This window comes from Eubalaena glacialis, chromosome X (assembly GCF_028564815.1).
Source record: "Eubalaena glacialis isolate mEubGla1 chromosome X, mEubGla1.1.hap2.+ XY, whole genome shotgun sequence".
In the NCBI taxonomy this organism is placed as follows: Eukaryota; Metazoa; Chordata; class Mammalia; order Artiodactyla; family Balaenidae; genus Eubalaena; species Eubalaena glacialis.
Window position 1 is genome coordinate 60393798 of NC_083736.1, and position 18039 is coordinate 60411836.

The 18039-nt window shown below is 37.6% G+C and overlaps 1 protein-coding gene across 1 annotated transcript; it reads right to left on the reverse strand.

Moving 5' to 3' along the window:
- Nucleotides 1-654: 654 nt before the first annotated feature.
- LOC133082360 (ubiquitin-like protein FUBI) lies at nucleotides 655-1056 on the reverse strand. Its single transcript, XM_061178916.1, has one exon. The coding sequence runs from the start codon at nucleotides 1048-1050 to the stop codon at nucleotides 655-657; it is 396 nt and encodes a 131-aa protein (XP_061034899.1). The 5' UTR covers nucleotides 1051-1056.
- Between the last annotated feature and the right edge of the window lie 16983 nt (nucleotides 1057-18039).

Below are 18039 nucleotides of genomic sequence, written 5' to 3' on the forward strand. Positions count from 1 at the left end.
AGGGAGGCTAGGCTGGGGTGGCAGTAGCGGCATCCTGCTGCTGGTGTGAGTCTGCTCACTTCAGCTTTCCTCACAGCACCTCACGCCCGGAAGTGGAAGGTACATGTGCCGCTGCAGCGTGCACTGGGACTTCGCTTACACGCTTCCTTCCTTCAACCCGTCAGTCGGCCCCACAGGTGCCTTCCCCCACCGTCTCACCTGTGTATTTTCTTTACATCTTTTTCACATGGTCTTACATAGAGCAAACATTTTTATTTTGATGAGATTCAATTAATCATTCTTTTCTTTTATGAATTGTGTTTTTGTTGTCAAAACTAAAAACTGCCTAGCCCTAGATCTCCCAAAATTTCTCCTTTGATTTTTCTAAAAGTTTTATAGTTTTACATTTACATTTGAATCCATTATCTATTTTGAGTTAATTTTTGTATAAGGTGTGAGATATAGGTACAATTTTTTTACTTATATATTTCCCATTATTCCAGTACTATTTGTTGAAATGTTGTCTTTCCTCCATGGAATTCATTTCACACCTTTGTCAAAAATCAGTTGAGCATATTGTATGTGTCTATTTCTGGGTACTCTATTCTTTTTTTTTTTTTTTTAATGATTAGGCTAAGTGGCTTTATTAAAGACAGCCAAGATTACAAAGGACTTTTAGGAGTTTGCATTATGGCCCTTCTTCTTGCCAAAAGTTGGCACAATATTGACAAAACACCGGTTGTACTGCATATGCCTCTTGGCCCAGCCCATCTTCTTCTTCTCTTGTTTGGCCACCTTGGAAGTCTGACTTCTTATTTTCCTGGCACAGGCCATGGAACCATGGACTTTACCTCCAAGCATGTGGCCGGCTACCTCCAGAGTGCTCAGAGCCTCCACCCCACACTGGCCCAGGGTAGCCTCATCCTCTAGGGGTGTGCGTTCCAGGAGCAGGACTTGATCTTCTGTAGTGATACCCTCCAATGAGGCTACATGAACTTTGATCTGGGTGACAGTCTCCTGGCCAGTCACCTTGAGAGTGTGTAGCTCCTGGGCGTGGAACAAGAGATGCATGTTGGTGACTGAACCATGGATACCACTGCCACTAGTGTACTCTATTCTGTTCCATTGATCTACATGTCTATTTATCCACAAATACCACACTGTTTTGAATACTCTGGCTATATATGAAACCTTAATATCAAGTAGATTGATTCGCCCTATACTTTATCCTTCTTTGTCAACATTGTTTTAGGTATTCTAAGACCATATACACTTCAGGGTAATCTTGTATATGTCTACCAGGAAACCTTCCTGGAATTATTTTAAGAATTCAATTAAACTTATCCATCAGTTTGGGGAGAAGTTACATCTTTAGTATGTTGACTTGTTCAATCCATGTATACAGTATTTTTTTTTCTAAGTATTTAGGTTTTAGATTTCCTGTCATCAAGAAAATTTTGCAATTTTCAACATACAGGTCCTGTACATATTTTGTTACATGTATACTTATGTATTATATTTTCTGTTGAGAAATTTAAGTTTATTAAAATTTATTTTAATTCTGGTTTACACATATTTATTTTTAGTGTATAGAAGTGTGATTTGATTTCTTTTACTTCACTTTGCTGTACTCATTATTTCTATTTTTTTGTATATATATTTTTAAGTAGCCAGTCATATAAGGACAGTATTATTTATTTCTTTTAAAACTGTAAACCTTTTATTTTATTTTCTTGCCTTACTGTGTTGGCCAGAACTTCCAGTACTATGCTGTATAAGAGTGATGAAAGTGGTTATCTTTGCCTGATCCCCAATTTAAGAGGGAAAGCTTTCAGCATTTCATCATTAGTGTTACTTGTAAGTTTTTGTAGATGCCTGTTGTCAATTTGAGGTAATTTCCCTTTCTTCATAACTTCATAGAGTTTTAATAAGGAATAGGCATTGAGCTTTTCAGATGTTTGCTACATCAAATAATATGATGTTTCCTTTTAGGCTTTTTTTTTTTTACTGAGGTACAATTGACATAATATTATATGACTTTCATGTGTACAACAAAATGATTTGATATTTGTACATATTACAAAATGACCACAATAAATCTAGTTAATATTTGTCACCATACAGAGTTATAATTTTTTTCTCAAGATGAGAACTTTTAAGAATTACTATCTTAGCAACTTCCAAATATGCAATGCAATATTATTAATTATAATCACCGTGTTGTACATTACATCCCCATTACTTGTTTTATAACTAGAAGTTTGTACCTTTACCTATTTTGCCCATCCTACCACTCCCCAAACTCTAACAACCACCAATTTGTTTCCTATATGAGTTCATGTTTTGTTTGTTTGTGTTTCTTTAGATTTCACATGTAAGTGAGATCATATGGTATTTGTCTTTCTCTTTCTGAATGTTGAGTTGTATGAGTTCTTTGTATAGTTTGGATAGTAACCATTTATTTGATATATCTTTTACAGATATCTTCTCCCATTCAGTAGATGTTCTTTTCATTTTGTTGATAGTTTCCTTTGTTGTTCAAAAGCTTTTAGGTTGATGTAGTCCCATTTGTTTATTTTTGCTTTGTTTTTCCTTGCCTGAGGAAACATATACAAAAAATATTGTTAAGACTGATGGCAATGAGTGTACTGCTTATGTCTTCTTCTAGAAGTTTAATGGTTTCAAGTCTTACATTCAAGTCTTTAATCCATTTTGAGTTAATTTTTGTATAAGGTATAAGATAGTATTCTTGTTTAATTCGTTTGAAAGTGGCTGTTCAGTTTTCCCAACATCATTTTTTGAAGAGACTATCCTTTCTCCATTGTATAATCTTGCCTCCAATAGTTGTGAAGTAACTGATCATATATGTCTAGGTTTATTTCTGGGCTCTGTATTCTGTGCTATTGATTTATGTGTCTTGTTTTATGCCAATATCATACCATTTTGATTGATATAGCTTTGTAATATAGTTTGAAATCAGGAAGAGTGATGTCTCCATATTCATCTTCATTGTAAAGATTGCTTTGGCTATTTGAGTTTTTTGTATTTCCATACAACTTTTAGGGTTGTTAGTTTTATTTCTGTGAAAGATGCCATTGAAATAAATTACACTAAGAAAATTGGAAGATCCACAAAAATATGGAGATTAAGAAACATGCTACTGAACAACTAATACTTCAAAAAGAAATGAAAAAGATATAAAATAAATACATTGAGACAAATGATAGTGGAAATACAATACACAAAAACTCAAGGAATGCAGCAAAACCAATTTTAAGATGGATGTTCATAGTGGAAAATGCCTACATGAAGAAGCAAGAAAAATCTCTAGTAAACGACTAAACTTTACACCTCAAAGAACTAGAAAAATAAGAACAAGTGAAGCACAAATATAGTAGAAATCAATTATTGAAAGAAAAATAAGGAAAGAACAAAAGCTTGGAGACTAAACAACATGCTACTAAAAAACCTATGGGTCAATGATGAAATCAAAGAAGAAATCAGAAAATACCTTAAAACAAATTAAAATGGAAAAACAACTTTACAAAATCTATGGGATGCAGCAAAAGCAGTTCTAAGAAAGAAGTTCACAGCAAAATAGACCTTCTTCAAGAAACAAGAAAAATCACAAATGAACAACCTAACATACAACACAAAAATAATTTGAAAAAGAAGAACAAACAAAACCCAAAGTCAGTAGAAGGAAGGAAATAATAAAGATAAGAGAGGAAATAAACAAAATAGAGATTTAAAAAAAGATAGAAAAGACTAATAAAACCAAGAGCTATGTTTTTGAAAAGATGAACAAAATTGACAAACCTCTAGCCAAATTGACCATGAAGAAAAGTGACAAATAAAAAAAACAAGAAATGAAAGAGGAGAAATAACAACCAATGCCACAGAAATACAAAAAAAAAATCATAAGAGGATACTATGAAAACACATAGGCCAACAAATTGGACAACTTAAAAGAAATGGACAAATTTCTGTAAACATACAGCCTGCTAAGACTGAGTCAAGAACAGACAATTTGAATAGACTGATCACTAGATGTGAAATATAATCTATTAAAAAACAAACCTTCCTTACAAACAAAAATCCATGATTTCAATGGAGAATTCTACCAAACATATGAAGAAGAATTAATACCTATCCTTCTCAAATTATTCCAGAAAATTGAAGAAAAGGGAACACGAACACTTCAAAATTCATTCTATGAGGCCACCATCACACTGATACTAAACTAAACAAAACACTACAGAAAATGAAAATTGCAGGCCAATATCTTTGAAGAATATAGATGCAAAAATCCTCAACAAAATTTAGCACACCAAATCCAACTATATGTAAAAGGGATCACGTACCATGATCAAGTTAGATTCATTCAAGGGTCACAAGGATGGTTCAACATATGCAAATCAATCAATGTGATACACATTATCTATAGGAAAGACAGAAACATCATGATCATCTCAATAGACACAGAAATAGCATTTGACAAAATTCAACATTGATTCATAATAAAAACTCTCATTGAAGTGGGTATAGAGGGAACATGTCTCAAAATAACAAAGGCCATTTACAACAAACCCACAGCAAACATAATACCCAATGGTGAAAAGCTGAAAGATTTCCTGCTAAATTCAGGAAAAAGACATGGATGCCAACTCTTACCGTTTCTATTTACCATACTACTGGAAGTCCTAGACACAGCAATTATACAAGAAAAAGAAATAAAATGTATTCAAATTGGAAGGGAAGAGGTAAAACTGGCAATATTTGTTGATGACCCAATACTCTATGTAGAGAACCCTAAAGTCTCCACACAGAAACTATCAGAACTAATAAATGACTTCAGCAAGATAGCAGGGTACAAGATTAATATACAAAATTCTGTTGTGTTTCTATACACTGATAATAAAATACCTGAAAGAGAAAGTAAAAAAAAACCATATAAAATCATATATATGTATATATATATATATATATATATACATACATATATATGTATTACATGCATATATAACATGTAGGAATAAACTTAAGCACGGATGCAAAAGACCTATATGCTGAAAACTATATAAAACATGGGTAAAGGACATTGAAGATGATTCAAAGATATGGAAAAATATCCCATGCTCTTGGATTGAAAGAATTCATATTGATAAAATGACAATACTACCCAAAGCAATCTACAGATTTAAATCAATCCCTATCAAAATATCCATGACATTTTCCACAAAATTGGAACAAATAATTCTAAAATTTATATGGTACTACAAAAGACTCAGAATTGCCAAAGCTATCCTGAGTAAAAGAACAAAGCTGGAAGTATAACCCTTCCAGACATCAGACTCTATTACAAAGCTACAGCAATAAAAACATTGAGCTGTTGGCACGAAAACAGACATATTGATCAATGGAACAAAATAAAGCCCAGAAGTAAACCCACACACCTATGGTCGATTAATCAATGACATATGAGGAAAGAATACACGATGGAGAAAAGACAGTCTCTTCAAAAAATGGTGCTGCAAAAACTAGAGAACTACATGTCAAAGCATGAGATTAGAACATAAACTCATACCATATACAAAAATAAATTCAAAATGGTTTAAAGACATAAATGTAAAGCCTTGAAACCATTAAATCCCTAGAAGAGAACATAAATCACTGTTTGATATATATCACAGCAATATTTTCTTTTACCAGTCTCCGAGGCAAAAGAAATAAAAGCAAAAATAAACAAATGGGACCTAATTAAACTTAAAAGCTTTTGCAACAAAAGAAACCATTGACAAAAGGAAAAGACAACCTGTGGAATGGGAGAAAATATTTACAAACAACGGGACTGATAGAGGGTTAATATCCAAAGTATGCAAATAGCTTATACAACTCAATATTAAAAAAAATAAAAATAAAAATGAGCAGAAGGCTATTTTGTTAAATATCGTGGAGTAGAAGGACTTGCACTCACTCCCTCTTGCAAGAGCACCTGAATCACAACAAACTGCTGAACAATCATCGACAGGAAGACACTGGAACTCACCAAAAATGATACCCCACATCCAAAGACAAAGGAGAAGCTGCAATGACATGGTAGGAGGGGAACCATCACAATAAAATCAAATCCCATAAGCGCTGGGCGGGTGACTCACAAACTGGACAACAATTATACCACAGAAGTCCACCCACCGGAGTGAAGGTTCTGAGCCGCACGTTAGGCTTCCCAACCTGGGGGTCTGGCAAAGGGAGGAGGAATTCCCAGAAAATCACATTTTGAAGGCTAGCAGAATTTGACAGCAGGACTTCAACAGGACTGGGGGAAACAGAGACTCCACTTTTGGAGGGCACACACAAAGTAGTGTGCACATCAGGACCCAGGGGGAAGGAGCAGTGACCCCATAGGAGACTGAACCAGACCTACCTGCTAGTGTTGGAGGGTCTCCTGCAGAGGTGGGGGGGGATGTGGCTCACCAAGGGGACACAGACACTGGCAGAAAAAGTTCTGGGAAGAACTACTTGACATGAGTGTTCCCGGAGTCAAACATTAACCCTTCCAAAGAGCCTGTAGGCGACAGTGCTGGATCACCTCAGGCAAAACAACCAGCAGAGAGGGAACTCAGCCCCACCCATCAGCAAACAAGAGGATTACAGTTTTACTGAGCTCTGTCCACCAGAGCAACACCCAGCTCTACCCACCACCAGTCCCTCCCATCAGGAAGCTTGCACAAGCCATTTAGATAGCTTCATCCACCATAGGGCTGAAAGCAGAAGCAAGAGGACCTACAACCCTGCAGCCTGTGGAACAAAAGCCACATTCACAGAAAGACAGACAAAATGAAAAGGCAGAGGACTATGTAGCAGATGAAGGAAAAAGATAAAACCCAAGAAAAATAACTAAACGAAGTGGAGAGAGGCAACCTTCCAGAAAAATAATTCAGAATATTGATAGTGAAGATGATCCAGGACCTCAGAAAAGAATGGAGGCAAAGATTGAGAAGATGCAAGAAATGTTTAACAAAGACCAAGAAGAATTAAAGAACAAACAGAGAGGAACAATACAATAACGGAAATTAAAAATACACTAGAAAGAACCAACAGCAGAATAACTGAGGCAGAAGAACTGATTATGTGACCTGAAGACAGAATGGTGGAATTCACTGTCGTGGAACAGAATAAACAAAAAGAATGAAAATAAATGAAGACAGCCTAAGAGACTTCTGGGACAATATTAGACACACCAACATTCGCATTATAGGGGTCCCAGAGGACAAGAGAGAGAGAAAGGACCCAAGAAAATATTTGAAGAGATTATAGTTCAAAATTTCCCTAACATGTGAAAGGAAATAGCTACCCAAGTCCAGGAAGCACAGAAAGTCCAGGCAGGATAAACCAAAGGAGAAGCACACCAAAACACATAGTAATCAAAGTGACAAAAATTAAGGACAAAGAAAAATTATTAAAAGCAACAAAGGAAAAATGGCAAATAACATACAAGGGAACTCCCGAAGGTTCACAGCTGATTTCTAAGCAGAAACTGTACAAGCCAGAAGGGAGTGGCATGACATATTTAAAGTGATGAAAGGGAATAACCTACAACTAAGATTACTCTACCTGGCAAGGATCACATTCAGATTTGATGGAGAAATCAAAAGCTTTACAGACAAACAAAAGCTAAGAGAATTCAGCACCACCAAACCAGCTCTACAACAAATGCTAAAGGAAATTCTCTAAGCGGGAAACACAAGAGAAGGAAAGGACCTACAAAAACAAACCCAAAACAATTTAGAAAATGGTAATAGGAACATACAAATCGATAACTACCTTAAATATAAATGGATTAAATGCTCCCACCAAAACACATAGACTGGCTGAATGGGTACAAAACCAAGACCCGTATATATGCTGTCTACAAGAGACCCACTTCAGACCTAGGGACACATACAGAATGAAAGTGAGGGGATGGAAAAAATATTCCATGCAAATGGAAATCAAAAGAAAGCAGAATTAGCAATACTCATATCAGATAACATAGACTTTAAAATAAAGAATGTTACATGAGGCAAGGAAGGACACTGCATAATGATCAAGGGATCAATCCAAGAATGAGATATAACAATTATAAATATAGATACACCCAACATAGGAGCACCTCCATACATAAGGCAAATGCTAAAAGCTGTAAGAGAGGAAATCACCAGTAACACAATAATAGTGGGGGACTTTAACACCTCATTTACACCAATGACAGATCATCCAGACAGAAAATTAATAAGGAAACACAAGCTTTAAATTACACAAAAGACCAGATAGATTTAATTGATATTTATAGGATATTCCATCTGAAAACAGCAGATTACACTTTCTTCCCAAGTGCACACGCAACATTCTTCAAGATAGATCACATCTTGGGTCACAAATCAAGCCTCAGTAAATTTAAGAAAATTGAAATCATATTAAGCTTATTTTCCAACAAATATGCTATAAGATTAGAAATCAATTACAGTGAAAAAAACCCGTAAAAAATACAAACACATGGAGGCTAAACAATAAGTTACTAAATAACCAATAGATCACTGAAGAAATCAAAGAGAAAAAAAAATACCTAGAGACAAATGACAACAAAAAACCCGATGATCCAAAACCTATGTGATGCAGCAAAAGCAGCTTTAAGAGGGAAGTTTATAGCAATACAATCCTATCTCAAGAACAAAGAAAAATTTCAAACAAAAATTCTAAACTTACACCTAAAAGAACTAGAGAAAGTAAAACAAACAAATCACAAAGTTACTAGAAGGAAAGAAATCATAAAAGTTAGAGCAATAATAAATGAAATAGAAACAAAGAAAACAGTAACAAAGATCAATAAAACTAAAAGCTGGTTCTTTCAGAAGATAAACAAAATTGATAAAACTCTACCCAGATTATCAAGAAAAAGAGGGAGAGGACTCAAATCAATAAAATTACAAATGAAAAAGGAGAAGTTACAGCGGACACCACAGAAATAAAAAGGATCATAAGATACTACTACAAGCAACTCTATGCCAATAAAATGGACAACCTGGAAGAAATAAACACATTTTTAGAAAGGTATAACCTTCCAAGACTGAACCAGGAAGAAAAGAAAATATGAACAGACCAATCACAAGTAATGAAATTGAAACTGTGATTAAAAATCTTCCAACAAACAAAAGTCCAGGACCAGATGGCTTCACAGGTAAAATTTATCAGACATTTAGAGAAGAGCTAAAACCCATCCTTCTCAAACTCTTCCAAAAAATTGCAGAGGAAGGAACACTCCAAAACTCATTCTATAAAGCCACAATCACACTGAAACCAAAACCAGACAAAGATAGTACAATAAAAGAAAATTACAGACCAATATCACTGATGAATATAGATGCAAAAATCTTCAACAAAATACTAGCAGACAGAATCCAACAACACATTAAAAGGATCATACACCATAATCAAGTGGGATTTATCCCAGGGATGCAAGGATTTTAAATATATGCAAATCATTCAATGTGATACACCATATTAACAAATTAAGGAATAAAAACCATATGGTCGGGGGGATAGGGCAAGATGGCGGAAGAGTAAGACGTGGAGATCACCTTCCTCCCCACAGATACATCAGAAATACATCTACACGTGGAACTGCTCCTACAAAACACCCACTGAACGCTGGCAGAAAACGTCAGACCTCCCAAAAGGCAAGAAACTCCCCACGTACTTGGGTAGGGCAAAAGAAAAAAGAAATAACAGAGACAAAAGAATAGGGACGGGACCTGCACCTGTGGGAGGGAGCCGTGAAGGAGGAAAGGTTTCCATGCACTAGAAAGCCCCTTCACGGGCGGAGACTGCGGGTGGCAGAGGGGGTAAGCTTCGGAGCCACAGAGGAGAGCGCAGCCACAGGGGTGCGGAGGGCAAAGCGGAGAGATTCCCGCACAGAGGATCCATGCCGACCAGCACTCACCAGCCCGAGAAGCTTGTCTGCTCACCCGCCTGGGTGGGCGGGGACTGGGAGCTGAGGCTCAGGCTTCGGTCGGATCACAGGGAGAGGACTGGGGTTGGCAGCGTGAACACAGCCTGAAGGGGTTGGCGCACCACAGCTGGCTGGGAGGGAGTCCGGGAAAAAGTCTGCAGCTGCCGAAGAGGCAAGAGACTTTTTCTTGCCTCTTTGTTTCGCGGCGTGCAAGGAGAGGGGATTTAGAGCGCCGCCTAAACGAACTCCAGAGACAGGCGCGAGCCGCGGTGATCAGCGCGGACCCCAGAGACGGGCATGAGATGCTAAGGCTGCTGCTGCCGCCAACAAAAAGCCTGTGTGCGGGCACAGGTCACTCTCCACACCGCCCCTCCCAGGAGCCGGTGCAGCCCGCCACGGCCAGGCTCCCGTGATCCGGAGACAACTTCCCCGGGAGAACACACGGCGCGCCTCAGGCTGGTGCAACGTCACGCCGGCCTCTGCCGCTGCAGGCTCACCCCGCATCCGTATCCTTCCCTCCCCCCCGCCCGAGTGAACAAGAGCCCCCGAAGCAGCTGCTCCTTTAACCCCGTCCTGTCTGGACAGGGAACAGACGCCCTCAGGCGACCTAAACGCAGAGGCGGATCCAAATCCAAAGCTGAACCCCGGGAGCTGTGTGAACAAAGAAGAGAAAGGGAAATCTCTCCCAGCAGCCTCAGAAGCAGCGGATTAAAACTCCACAAACAACTTGATGCGCCTACATCTGTTGAATACCTGAATAGACAACGAATCATCCCAAATTCAGGAGGTGGATTTTGGGAGCAGGATATATTAATTTTTCCCCTTTTCCTTTTTTTTGTGAGTGTATAGGTATATGCTTCTGGGTGAGATTTTGTCTGTATAGCTTTGCTTTATAATAGCTTTATTTTACTTCACTATATTTTATCCTCTTTCTTTCTTTCTATTTTTTCTCCCTTTTACTCTGAGCCGTGTGGATGAAAGGCTCTTGGTGCTCCAGCCAGGCATCAGGGCTGTGCCTCTGAGGTGGGAGAGCCAACTTCAGGACACTGGTCCACAAGAGACCGCCCAGCTCCACGTAATACCAAATGGCGAAAATCTCTAAGAGATCTCCATCTCAACGTCAAGACCCAGCTTCACTCAACGACCAGCAAGCTACAGTGCTGGACACCCTATGCCAAACAACTAGAAAGACAGGAACACAGCCCCAACCATTAGCAGAGAGGCTGCCTAAAATCATAATAAGGCCACAGACACCCCAAAATACACCACCAGACGTGGACGTGCCCACCAGAAAGACAGGATCCAGCCTCATCCACCAGAACACAGGCACTAGTCCCCTCCACCAGGAAGCCTACACAACCCATAAACCCACCTTAGCTACTGGAGACAGATACCAAAAACAACGGGAACTACGAACCTGCAGCCTGTGAAAAGGAGACCCCAAATACAGTAAGATAAGCAAAATGAGACGACAGAAAAACACACAGCAGATGAAGGAGCAGGGTCAAAACACACCAGACCTAACAAATGAAGAGGAAATAGGTAGTTTACCTGAAAAAGAATTCAGAATAATGATAGTAAGGATGATCCAAAATCTTGGAAATAGAATAGACAAAATGCAAGAAACATTTAACAAGGACCTAGAAGAACTAAAGAGGAAACAAGCAACGATGAAAAACGCAATAAATGAAATTAAAAATACTCGAGATGGGATCAATAGCAGAATAACTGAGGCAGAAGAAGGCATAAGTGACCTGAAAGATAAAATGGTGGAAATAACTACTGCAGAGCAGAATAAAGAAAAAAGAATGAAAAGAACTGAGGACAGTCTCAGAGACCTCTGGGACAACATTAAACACACCAACATTCGAATTATAGGGGTCCTAGAAGAAGAAGAGAATAAGAAGGGGACTGAGAAAATATTTGAAGAGATTATAGTTGAAAACTTCCCTAATATGGGAAGGGAAATAGTTAATCAAGTCCTGGAAGCACAGAGAGTCCCATACAGGAAAAATCCAAGGAGAAACACGGCAAGACACATATTAACCAAACTGTCAAAAATTAAATATAAAGAAAACATATTAAAAGCAGCAAGGGGAAAACAACAAATAACACACAAGGGAATCCCCATAAGGTTAACAGCTGATCTTTCAGCAGAAACTCTGCAAAGCAGAAGGGTGTGGCAGGATATACTTAAAGTGATGAAGGAGAAAAACCTGCAACCAAGATTACTCTACCCAGCAAGGATCTCATTCAGATTTGATGGAGAAATTAAAACCTTTACAGACAAGCAAAAGCTGAGAGAGTTCAGCACCACCAAACCAGCTTTACAACAAATGCTAAAGGAACTTCTCTAGGCAAGAAACACAAGAGAAGGAAAACACCTACAATAACAAACCCAAAACATTTAAGAAAATGGGAATAGGAACATACATATCGATAATTACCTTAAATGTAAATGGATTAAATGCTCTCACCAAAAGACACAGACTGGCTGAATGGATACAAAAACAAGACCCATATATATGCTTTCTACAAGAGACCCACTTCAGACCTAGAGACACATAGAGACTGAAAGTGAGGGGATGGAAAAGGAGATTCCATGGAAATGGAAATCAAAAGAAAGCTGGAGTAGCAATTCTCATATCAGACAAAATAGACTTTAAAATAAAGACTAATACAAGAGACAAAGAAGGACACTATATAATGATCAAGGGATCGATCCAAGAGGAAGGTATAACAATTGTAAATATTGATGCACCCAACATAGGAGCACCTCAATACATAAGGCAAATACTAACAGCCATAAAAGGGGAAATTGACAGCAACACAATCATAGTAGGGGACTTTAACACCCCACTTTCACCAATGGACAGATCATGCAAATTGAAAATAAATAAGGAAACACAAGCTTTAAATGATACATTAAACAATATGGACTTAATTGATATTTATAGGACATTCCACCGAAAAGCAACAGAATACACATTTTTCTCAAGTGCTCATGGAACATTCTCCAGGATAGATCATATCTTGGGTCACAAATCAAGCCTTGGTAAATTTAAGAAAATTGAAATCGTATCAAATATCTTTTCCGACCACAACGCTATGAGACTAGATATCAATTACAGGAAAAGATCTGTAGAAAATACAAACACATGGAGGCTACACAATACACTACTTAATAACGAAGTGATCACTGAAGAAATCAAAGGGGAAATCAAAAAATACCTAGAAACAAATGACAATGGAGACACGACGACCCAAAACCTATGGGACGCAGCAAAAGCAGTTCTAAGAGGGAAGTTTATAGCAATACAAGCCTACCTCAAGAAACAGGAAACATCTCGAATAAACAACCTAACCTTGCACCTGAAGCAATTAGAGAAAGAAGAACAAAAAAACCCCAAAGCTAGCAGAAGGAAAGAAATCATAAAGATCAGATCAGAAATAAATGAAAAAGAAATGAAGGAAACAATAGCAAAAATCAATGAATCTAAAAGCTGGTTCTTTGAGAATATAAACAAAATTGATAAACCATTAGCCAGACTCATCAAGAGAAAAACGGAGAAGACTCAAATCAATAGAATTAGAAATGAAAAAGGAGAAGTAACCACTGACACTGCAGAAATACAAACGATCATGAGAGATTACTACAAGCAACTCTATGCCAATAAAATGGACAACCTGGAAGAAATGGACAGATTCTTAGAAATGCACAACCTGCCGAGACGGAACCAGGAAGAAATAGAAAATATGAACAGACCAATCACAAGCACTGAAATGGAAACTGTGATTAAAAATCCTCCAAAAAACAAAAGCCCAGGACCAGATGGCTTCACAGGCGAATTCTGTCAAACATTTAGAGAAGAGCTAACACCTATCCTTCTCAAACTCTTCCAAAATATTGCAGAGGGAGGAACACTCCCCAACTCATTCTACGAGGCCACCATCACCCTGATACCAAAACCAGAAAAAGATGTCACAAAGAAAGAAAACTACAGGCCAATATCACTGATGAACATAGATGCAAAAATCCTCAACAAAATACTAGCAAACAGAATCCAACAGCACATTAAAACGATCATACACCATGATCAAGTGGGGTTTATCCCAGGAATGCAAGGATTCTTCAATATATGCAAATCAATCAACGTGATACACCATATTAACAAATTGAAGGAGAAAAACCATATGATCATCTCAATAGATGCAGAGAAAGCTTTCAACAAAATTCAACACCCATTTATGATAAAAGTCCTGCAGAAAGTAGGCATAGAGGGAACTTTCCTCAGCATAATAAAGGCCATATATGACAAACCCACAGCCAACATCATCCTCAATGGTGAAAAACTGAAACCATTTCCACTAAGATCAGGAACAAGACAAGGTTGCCCACTCTCACCACTATTATTCAACATAGTTTTGGAAGTGTTAGCCACAGCAAGCAGAGAAGAAAAAGAAATTAAAGGAATCCAAATCGGAAAAGAAGAAGTAAAGCTGTCACTGTTTGTAGATGACATGATACTATACATAGAGAATCCTAAAGATGCTACCAGAAAACTACTAGAGCTAATCAATGAATTTGGTAAAGTAGCAGGATACAAAATTAATGCACAGAAATCTCTTGCATTTCTATACACTAATGACGAAAAATCTGAAAGTGAAATTAAGAAAACACTCCCGTTTACCATTGCAACAAAAAGAATAAAATATCCAGGAATAAACCTACCTAAGGAGACAAAAGACCTGTATGCAGAAAATTATAAGTCACTGATGAAAGAAACTAAAGATGATACAAATAGATGGAGAGATATACCATGTTCTTGGATTGGAAGAATCAACATTGTGACAATGACTCTATTACCCAAAGCTATCTACAGATTCAATGCAATCCTTATCAAACTACCACTGGCATTTTTCACAGAACTAGAACAAAGAATTTCACAATTTGTATGGAAACACAAAAGACCCCGAATAGCCAAAGCAATCTTGAGAACTAAAAATGGAGCTGGAGGAATCAGGCTCCCTGACTTCAGACTATATTACAAAGCTACAGTAATCAAAACAGTTTGGTACTGGCACTAAAACAGAAATATAGATCAAGGAACAGGATAGAAAGCCCAGAGATAAACCCACGCACATATGGTCATCTTATCTTTGATAAAGGAGGCAAGCATATACAGTGGAGAAAAGACAGCCTCTTCAATAAGTGGTGCTGGGAAAATTGGACAGCTACATGGAAAAGTATGAAATTAGAACACTCCCTGACACCATACACAAAAATAAACTCAAAATGGATTAAAGACCTAAGTGTAAGGCCAGACACTATCAAACTCTTAGAGGAAAACATAGGCAGAACACTCTATGACATAAATCACAGCAAGATTCTTTTTGACCCAGCTCCTAGAGAAATGGAAATAAAAACACAAATAAACAATTGGGACCTAATGAAACTTAAAAGCTTTTGCACAGCAAAGGAAACCATAAACAAGACCAAAAGCCAACCCTCAGAATGGGAGAAAATATTTGCAAACGAAGCAACTGACAAAGGATTAACCTCCAAGATTTACAAGCAGCTCATGCAGCTCAATAACAAAAAACCGAACAACCCAATCCAAAAATGGGCAGAAAACTTAAATAGACATTTCTCCAAAGAAGATATACAGATTGCCAACAGACACATGAAAGAATGCTCAACGTCATTAATCATTAGAGAAATGCAAATCAAAACTACAATGAGATATCATCTCACACCAGTCAGAATGGCCATCATAAAAAAATCTAGAAACAATAAATGCTGGAGAGGGTGTGGACCAAAGGGAACACTCTTGCACTGTTGGTGGGAATGTAAATTGATACAGCCACTATGGAGAACAGTATGGAGGTTCCTTAAAAAACTAAAAATAGAACTACCATATGACCCAGCAATCCCACTACTGGACATATACCCTGAGAAAACCATAATTCAAAAAGAGTCATGTACCAAACTGTTCATTGCAGCTCTATTTACAATAGCCAGGACATGGAAGCAACCTAAGTGTCCATTATCAGATGAATGGATAAAGAAGATGTGGCACATATATACAATGGAATATTACTCAGCCATAAAAAGAAATGAAATGGAGGTATTTGTAATGAGGTGGATGGAGTTAGAGTCTGTCATACAGAGTGAAGTAAGTCAGAAAGAGAAAAACAAATACAGTATGCTAACACATATATATGGAATCTAAGGGGAAAAAAAAGGCCATGAAGAACCTAGTGGCAAGACGGGAATAAAGACACAGACCTACTAGAGAATGGACTTGAGGATATGGGGAGGGGGAGGGGTGAGATGTGACAGGGTGAGAGAGTGTCATGGACATATATACACTACCAAATGTAAAATAGATAGCTAGTGGGAAGCAGCCGCATAGCACAGGGAAATCAGCTCGGTGCTTTGTGACCACCTAGAGGGGTGGGATGGGGAGGGTGGGAGGGAGGGAGATGCAAGAGGGAAGAGATATGGGAACATATGTATATGTATAACTGATTCACTTTGTTATAAAGCAGAAACTAACACACCATTGTAAAGCAATTATACTTCAATAAAGATGTTTAAAAAAAAACCATATGATCACCTCAATAGATGCAGAAAAAGCTTTTGATAAAATTCAACGCCCTTTTATGATAAAAACTCTCCAGAAAGTGGGAATAGAGGGAACCTACCTCAACATAATAAAGCTCATATGCAACAAACCCACAGCAAACATCACTCTTAATGGTGAAAAACTGAAAATATTTCCTCTAAGATCAGGAAAAAGACAAGGATGTCCACTGTCACCATTATTATTCACCATGGTTTTGGAAGTCCTAGCCATGGCAATCAGCGAAGTAAAAAAATAAAACGGATATAAATTTGAAAAGAAGAAGTAAAACTGTCACAGTTTGCAGATTACATGATACTATATATAGATTATTCTAAAGATGCCACCAGAAAACTACTGGAGCTAATAAATGAATTTGGTAAAGTTGCAGGATACAAAATTAATGCTCAGAAATCTCCTGCATTCCTATACACTCACAACAAAAGACCAGAAAGAGAAATTAAGGAAACAATCCCATTCCCCATCGCATCAAATAGAATGAAATACCTAGGAATAAGCCTACCTAAGGAGACAAAAGATCTGTACTCAGGAAACTATAAGACACTGAGGAAAGAAGTCAAAGATGATACAACCAGCTGGAGAGATATACCATGTTCTTGGATTGAAAGAAACAATATTGGGAAAATGACGATACTACCCAAAGCAATCTACAGATTCAATGCAATCCCTTTCAAATTACCAATGGCATTTTTTACAGAACTAGAACAAAAAATTTTTAAACTGTATAGAGACACAGAACACCCCAAATAGCAAAAGCAATCTTGAGGGAAATAAAGGAGCTGGAGGAATCAGACTCCCTGACTTCCGACTATACTATAAAGTTGCAGTAACCAAGACAATATGGTACTGGCACAAAAACAGAAATATAGATCAATGGAACATGATAGAAAGCCCAGAGATGAACCCACGCACCTATTGTCAACTAATCTGTGACAAAGAAGGCAAGTATATACAATGGAGAAAAGACACTCTCTTCAATAAGTGGTGCTGGGGAAATTGGACAGCTACATGGAAAAGAATGAAATTAGAACACTCCCTAACAACATACACAAAAATAAAGTCAAAATGGATTGTACCCCTAAATGTAAGACTGGACACTATAAAACTCTTAGAGGAAAACATAGGAAGAACACTCTTTGACATAAATCACAGCAAGATCTTTTTTGACCCACCTCCTAGAGTAATGGAAATAAAAACAAAAATAAACAAATGAGACCTAATGAAACTTAAAAGCTTTCCACAACAAAGGAAACCATAAACAAGATGAAAAGACAACCTTCAGAGTGGGAGAAAATATTTGCAAACGAAGCAACTGACAAAGGATTAATCTCCAAAATATGCAAGCAGCTCATGCAGCTCAATATCAAAAAAAACAAACAACTCAATCCAAAAATGGGCAGAAGACCTAAACAGACATTTCTC